Here is a 7,742-nt window from a genome sequence, read left to right as displayed (position 1 = left end):
ACAAAATGGTTTTCTCAGAATGAGAATGAAATGTGTAATCCAGCCCAAGCCCCATGCTCCTAACATATAGAAGAAGCAAGAGAATCAACAGATAAGCACCAGTTTATCACAATTTAGGCACAATTTTAGAATTGGCTCCTGCTACAGAGTGGGCCAAAACTGAACCTCCCAGTTATGTGAATCCCCTAAAACACCCCAAATCCGTGCTTCAAATCAGTATAGCTGCATGATTGTATCTGCACAGTTGACCATTACATAAAAAAAAGCATTCTATAAACAAACAAGTCCATAAGCAGTAAGTTATAATATTTTTTTATTCATGTTAGAATTTCTATCAGTGTTTGAACATTAATATTTAGAGAGTTTGTAAAATTTCCATTCAAAGTTTAAAATGAGAACCACACTAGATCACAAATGGTAACTAAAACACAGTTCAGAATTGTATGAATATTCACACTCTCTTTCTCTCTTAACACTGTTAAACACTTTCTTTTCTGCCAGGGGGTTTACAAGGAAAAGTGTGCACCGTAATCACATCTCAGCAGTGTTCCAAAACATAATGGTATCATCATTACATATAACTCTTTAAAAATATACTTCTGTCAAAAGACTTGATGACTACTATGTACACTACAAAAATAAATTTTCATATAAATAAATTATATGGCATAATTTTATCTTTGTAACTGAAATGACACAAACCCACTCCTACCAAAACAGGCAGGCAATGAGACCCAGTTTGAATATTTTTTTCCTTTTAACTCCTTAACGCTAAAAGCTACGACGAGTCCTTAATGTAAATGTTATATACTCTTTCCTATTTAACATTAGTAAGCACTCTATACAAATAAAAATCCATTAAAAAGTAAAAACATAGCTGTAATAGTGTTTCCAATAGAAATAAAATCCCTGCATTTTGTTTGTTATAAACTGGCATGACAAATACTGTAAGAAAACATTCTTATGATACAAAAATATAAATATCACCCATGATTAAAAAAAAAAAGTTTAAGACAAAGCCAAAACAGAACAAATGTTGCCAGCCACTGAGTTCAACCTTGGCCAATGTGACTACTGGAGGAGGCGGCGCACACCGTGCACGAAGCAGCAGACAGCTCACCCTGCGCACAAACGCACGGGGGGTGGGAGATGCTGAGGCTCTCCCCGCCGCCTCGGAGGAAGAGGAGGGAGGGAGGAAGGCGAGGCGAGGCGGCCTGCTGCGGCCATGCCGGCGGCAGCGTCAGTGGGAGGGAGCCCTGCTGACCTCTGACACAGGAGCGCGCGCACTTGGCAGTTGAAGGTAGCTTCCAATTAGTATCATACAGTTTTGTTGCAGAGTTTTCATGATCTGAGGTCACTATGCTGCTAGTGCTAAACTGGGGCCCCTCGTCTTTTTGCCATTAAGAGTTTTCATGCTAAGACAGTGAACTGGACCAGTAGGCAGTTGCGACATTAACCCTTAGTGTACGTTGAAACAGTAGCTTATGTATCGCGGGAACAATACCAGGCTCTCACCTGCTCTTCGAGCGTTCACATTGGAGATCTGTAAACAAGTGCCTCATATCAAAGTGTTTTCAAGTGAGCAAAAAAAAAGGCATGGAAATTTGTGCATTCTAGTTATCCCCATTTGCTGCGCTAGGAAGGTCTGTGGGCAAAGATAGACTCCCTGAAGCCACTGGAGAAATACCCTTTCCCATCAAAGAACCGGCCACTGCCCTTCAGGCATCGTACTTGAAGAAAAGCCTCACCAGTGCTGTATTTAGAAACTGAATATTGGTTGCGTTTACTTGGCTCCGAACATACATTTGCACTTCTACCTGCTCTAAAAAAACAACTTGTAGAAGGGCAGAAAAAAATAATGGAGAAAGCAGAGGACAGAGATAATGAAAACTTTTCTTCTAGTATTTTAATCTAAGGTTCTCCATACTTAGGGTTTGTTTCCAACCAGAACACATATTGTTGTGTTTTTGTTTTTTTTTTTTTCAGACCCTTCACCTGCAGCAATCCATCTTTAGTTAAAAAATAATAATACAAAAAGCTAAATTAGTTTTGCAAAGAGATCCCCATTTAGCTGTTTTAATTAAAAGTGCCAATGCAGCATGGGAAAATACAAACAACAGAGAAAAGAACACCCCAGGTCTTGTGTGTCATTAATTACAGTCCTGGACCCAATAGAAAGCCATTTATACTTAATAAGTGAAAACAGAAGTTTTATATATATATATATATATTTATCCTTCCATTTGATTTTTATCACTTACTATTAACTTCTTTCCTGCCATGAAAATAAGGTGACAGAAGATACTGCTTTGAATGCTATAAGGACAAAGCTGAGCTGTGGCTCACCATCAGACAACTCGATTATTCAGCTTCTAATGCCACTCATAGTTATTAACAGCATCAAAATACGGCATGTGCTCATTGAATTTCTGTAACCACCAGCACCTCTCAATATCCAGCACCTTTGGAAGTGACAAAATAATATACTTTTTGCACTTACCTGGCACCTTTTAAAAAAGTATCAAAGCACTTCACAAACAGTAATTAAGCCTCACAACTCTCTCGGAGGTAGGTAAGTATAATTATACCCATTTTACAGAACGAGAAACTGAGGCACAGGGCAGTTAAGTGACTTGACCAAAGTCACGTGAACCAAGTCATTAATAGTGTGGGAAACAGAACCACAACACCAACACCCTGACTCCCTGTCTTCTCTTCTATTTTATCCTGGGCCTTTGTTGATGGCAGTCTATGGTACATGTTGGTAAACAACGTAGTTTTCAGTACTGCCTGCTAAGAGGGAAAAGCAGACTCACATCAGCATTAGTGGGTTTATAAGCCCACTAAAGGTTACCATACAGTATAAGAGAAACTACAGTACATCAGGAACACACATACACAGGCATGCATAATTCCAGATGCACACATGGATACACACAGCAAAACAAAACCTGCACATAGCTAAATCTATTTAAGCCTCCAAGATTAACGTGCTTTTCTTCATATCTGCTTATTTTAAAGAATTATCACGCATAGCGTGTTTGAAAGTTAACAGTAACATTTCATACTACCACAGGGTTGTGATATGCAAACTTAAAATATTTTAAACAGACATGTACCTTTACAAAAAAATCCTATTACATAAGCAATATTTGCATAGAATTATACAAGTAAATTATACAATATTTAAGCAGCAGCAACTTATGCTGAAATTTAGAACTAGATTAAGCTTAGTTGTGGCACAGAGATCAATGTACAATAAGTACAGAGCACAAACAAAAATGTCCCCACTCTATTGTCTGAAGGCAAATGACTCCAGATTATACTACTTTACATTGATTTTTTTGTATATTACATATGTGTACATCTTTTAAATACTTAAAGAAATATTTAACAAAATAATACAATAGGTTACAGTAACAGTGAACTGTTGTCCTGATGCAGCATGTCCTTTTCTATAACTTCAAGCAGTTCTTCTCTTCAAGCAGTTCTGGAAATACAGTTTTCCATCTTTGGCCTCTTCTTTGCTTCAGTTATCACCCTTTAAAAATAAAGAGGGGGAAAAAAAACAACAAACCAACAAATAAACATTCATTACAGTTGAAGAAAAACAAGCAAATCAAGCTAATCTAAAACTCAGTTCATGATTCTTATGGTTACAGTCAGCAGTCAGGTAACGTGGGCTCTTCTTTCATTTTAGTCATGAACTTCCTGGTAAAAAGATACTGACACCAATTAAATAAAATGTAGATGCTTTCATTTCAGAGTGTACAGCTTTAGATACCTGCCACAAATTTAGTCGAAACCAATGGATGCTTCAGGGAGTAATAAACTGTATTGGATACTGGGCACAGTTAAGACTCTTGCATTAGCTTGCAGTTAAACCTGGAAAAGCCGAGCCCAAGTATTTCCTCATTCGATACTATTACTTGCAGTATTTCTAGTCTGTGAGGCTAAAGGCATTCAGGGCTATTTGAACTTTGAGATGCTTGGAGAGAAATTTTATAAATCAGAAGGCAATTTTATCACGAGCCATCAAAAATTTTTCATCAAAACTCTCTACTTATGTGTGTGCACACAGAATACTTCTACAGCCAGAATAAGATGGCTTGCTCTGATCACACTAGTGTCTGTCCCTGAAAGCTCCGAAAAGAAAAGTGAGACAAAAAGAATCCACAGCTAACAATTTAACACTTCCTCTTCTCCCCAGTAGAGGAAGATTGAGTTAAAATACCGAGACATAGTTTTGAAGCCACAACTGAGTTTTTAAGTAAAAAAAGTTTTCTACTTAAAAAGTAGAAAGAGTTTTTAAGTAAAAAACTCAATTACTTTCTCCTCTTTGAAGCAGCACTCCCTGTGAGATTAGCGTAACATTTTCAGGAAAAAAAAACAGCATTTTTCTTCCTCAAACATCTGCTAAAATATCTTGTCTGTTCTAAACAGCACTATTTCCTGCAACTTTCTCTTGCTAGCTTTAGGGGGACAATGATATAAGTCTCAAGTAACACAAACGCCTGGGTGAATAAGGGGAATATTGTTTCATGGGAACACATTAAATGCCCTTGAAGGTCAGCTGTGAGCTACACAGATCTGTGACAGCCACTGCAGCTACCCTGGCAAGAGGGAGAGCTTGGCCAGGGGACACCTCCAGGCTGTGAACGGGCAGGGCAGGTCCCTGAGCACAGTGAAGGGGACACCCCACAGCTCAGCAGTGCACTAGCCAAGGTCAGGCCTTTCTGCCTCCCTCGTTCAGCCCATCTCCCATCTCTCTTAAAGCAGATAGCAGTTTTACACTCTCCCAGACAATGTCATTCAGTATTATGCTTTTAAAAGGCAGAAGATTCAGTAATCAGAAGACAGGATCTGTCAACAGTAAACGTAATCACACAGCTCTGAACATAACACAACGTATCTGCTTCATTCTCTTCATCTGGTAAACCGGGACCGTACTATGTACTTACCCACTTTGCAAGGTGCTTGGAAATAACTCATGTCTGGACACCTTATAACTTCTTAGTACTGTAAAGTGCTATCTCATCCAGTGTAAAATGTACTATCTTCACAGTCAGCAGATTTACGATGAACAGGAATCAAGAAGTACGCCTACCTGAAGGTAAGGTACTTCAGAGAAATTTTATCTTCCCCCTTTCTTTTGCACACCATTGCCCAACATAGGCAAAGCTCACAGCTACAACAGACAGACCCACCTTTACACTGAGCTTTTGCCAGCTGTCCTTTCCTCACATTCGACATCTTGCAGCTCTATAACTTCTACTTTAGAATTTCTTCTTTCACACCGCACATTAAAAGGCACATGGGGGTCCTCGAACATCCCATGGTCAGCTTCATGGTACCCCTCGTAGGATGGAAAGCTTCCTCCCCGAGAGCTGTGGCTGTGCACAGCAGGGTGGACAGCGACAGTCACTGAAGCTGAGGCAGTCACAGTAGTGATAGGCTGGCAGTACGCTGGTCCCGAGGTGCCCATGGCACCGAACGCGGGGCTTCTCATGTTATGAGAACGAGCCCGGTGGCCCAGGCGATCCCTATTGCTGGGTCCTGAATGCCCTTCAGTAGAAATTTCAAAAGCGTCCCTGCGAGGACGGTAAGGAGGTGGTCGCAGCCCTTCCCTCACTTCCCGTTTGGGTTGTCTGCCCTGACGCCACGCCTGCTGTGTGCCGGCCTCTGGATTCGATTGTAATCTGGGACTTGACTGGTGCCTCGTCTCTGGCTGAACCACCTGGAAGATAGATGCACAGTCAGGCCTCTGAAAAAGCAAGGAAAACAAATGCCATGCTCTCTTACAGCTTACGCTAGGAAGACTTACAAGACTGCTGTCCTGGCTCTACAAAGGTCATGTTCTGGAGCCTTGTAACTGTTGATTTTTCCAAACAGTTTTTGTCTGAAGTTATTAAAAACTGGAAAGTATAACACCACAAAAACACAGGACTACAGCTGAAAATATTATTATAGGCTTCCTACATAGTGGTCCATGTTTTCAAAAGGATGGATAAGAAGCACTTCATCTTAACTGATTCAGCAAACAGAATTGCAGGCATTTGGAAAAGGCTCTATTCCGTGCAGGGTACATACACAGGATGTTAGCAGGGTAGTTTGTATAGGCTGTAGGAATCTGTTTTCTGATTTCTGTAAAAAGCGTGAAGCACAGCAGCCACATCAGTCAATAAACCGTGACCAACTTCAAATGTGGCTCTGCTTGTACCTATTTCTAGGCCTCTGCTGAACAAAAACAGATCCACATTGCAGCTCAGCATGCAGCATCAGCAGGGGTAGGAGACAAGAGCTTTTTCACTTTCCTTTGAAATTGCAGTTATGCCAACCCAGTAGCAAGATGCAACAGGCCTGAGACTTGGTACAACCCTGAAACGGCTTTTTTCTAGGCTGTATTATTTTTTCTTTCCAAAGTTTGCTGTCAGAAAGAGGTATATGAGATGGTGATCCACGAGGAGGTGCACAGAAGAGGTTTGGATCTCTTTATCTCTCCCAATTCTAAGAGGTCATCTAGAACAGCCATCAAACAGACAGAGAGCTCTCTCTTGTGATCGGTGCCAATACGATGTAACAACAATTACACATCCCGGAGACCTCAGCCCTGGTACCATCACCTTATACCCAACGTGATTCTAAAGTGAGGATAAGAAAAGCCTTCACTCCCTGTTTATAAGTACTCTAAGTTTTGGCACAAAGTCACGAAGCATTATCAGCCAGAAACATGAAAAAATCTTCCACAAAAAAATAAATACATTTAAATAAAAAACCCCAAACACTCTTCTTGCCCATCCAGCAGCCAATATTTGAGATACTTACAGTGGATCTCGCAAAGACAGGATTCTCAGTGGCTTCCACTACCACTTGATGGACCGGTGCCCCGGGACCTTGGGTAGCCTCATAATGATGGAGCTCTTCACTGATGCCTGACACTGTGGTTTGAGAGCTGTACTCTGAGTCAGAGGAATCTGATCCATTATTTGTGTGCCCAGGTGGCAGAGCAAACCTCACGATGCTGGGGGGTGGCTCAGGAGATGGTGTGGGTAATCTGTTTCGTCCATTGGCTGGTGAAACCTGGTGATGACAACGCTAATTATAATTACAAGCCTTCAAAGACATATGATTAGCATTACCCTTTTAATTGTGATCGCTTGATACAAATGTTCTTCTGACGAATACACCTTTCAATGCTGTGAGAACCCTAGCACCAGTTTTCTGATGAACATCTGTACTAATGTGAAAAACACGCATGAAAGTGAGACACGATCTCCACCTGCAGATACGTATATGAACAGGATGACTGAGGTTCTTCTAGGTACTGTTGTTTCAGCAAGTGCATGTATGTGTACGGGCACGGGCTCTTGCAGTTATAAATACAGAAGTCACCTGTGGGCTTCCCTCCCCCTGCAGCATACACTAACCGTGGCTTTATAAATTGCCTCAAACGTGTGTATAGTATGGTTCAGTGACTATTTGCAAAAGGAGACAGGTACACACTTAACAGGACACAGTGGTAATAACATGTACATACTTACTGTTTGAATAAGGGACAGGCTATGTATGCGTACTATTGTGAAGGTAAGAGATGTCACACTTGTCAAAAATGTTTTACTAATTCAAAAAAAAATACATCTCACATTACTAATGCTACATATATACCTTGTGTTCTACTTTTATACACACACACATACAGCCAAATGAAGCGTGGCATACTTATCCTACTAATGCATAATAAA

The 7,742-nt window shown here is 40.6% G+C and overlaps 1 protein-coding gene across 3 annotated transcripts in view; it reads right to left on the bottom strand.

Moving 5' to 3' along the window:
• Positions 1-296: 296 nt before the first annotated feature.
• PTCH1 (patched 1) overlaps positions 297-7,742 on the bottom strand; it is a 72,512-nt gene continuing 65,066 nt past the window's right edge. For 2 of the 3 annotated variants that reach the window (XM_066987888.1, XM_066987887.1), the window contains exons 22-24: positions 6,826-7,080; positions 5,208-5,737; positions 297-3,541 (exon numbers count right to left, since the gene is read on the bottom strand). In XM_066987888.1, the coding sequence (XP_066843989.1) occupies positions 5,210-5,737; positions 6,826-7,080 (783 nt within the window). In that variant the 3' untranslated portion in view covers positions 297-3,541; positions 5,208-5,209. Of the gene's footprint in view, positions 3,542-5,207; positions 5,738-6,825; positions 7,081-7,742 lie in introns of those variants that run through there. The other variant, XR_010827479.1, reaches the window with a different exon arrangement.

Source organism: Anser cygnoides, chromosome Z, assembly GCF_040182565.1.
Source record: "Anser cygnoides isolate HZ-2024a breed goose chromosome Z, Taihu_goose_T2T_genome, whole genome shotgun sequence".
Lineage (NCBI taxonomy): Eukaryota > Metazoa > Chordata > Aves > Anseriformes > Anatidae > Anser > Anser cygnoides.
The sequence above is the reverse complement of the archived record's forward strand: the minus strand, read 5'-3'. Positions and strand labels throughout refer to the sequence as shown.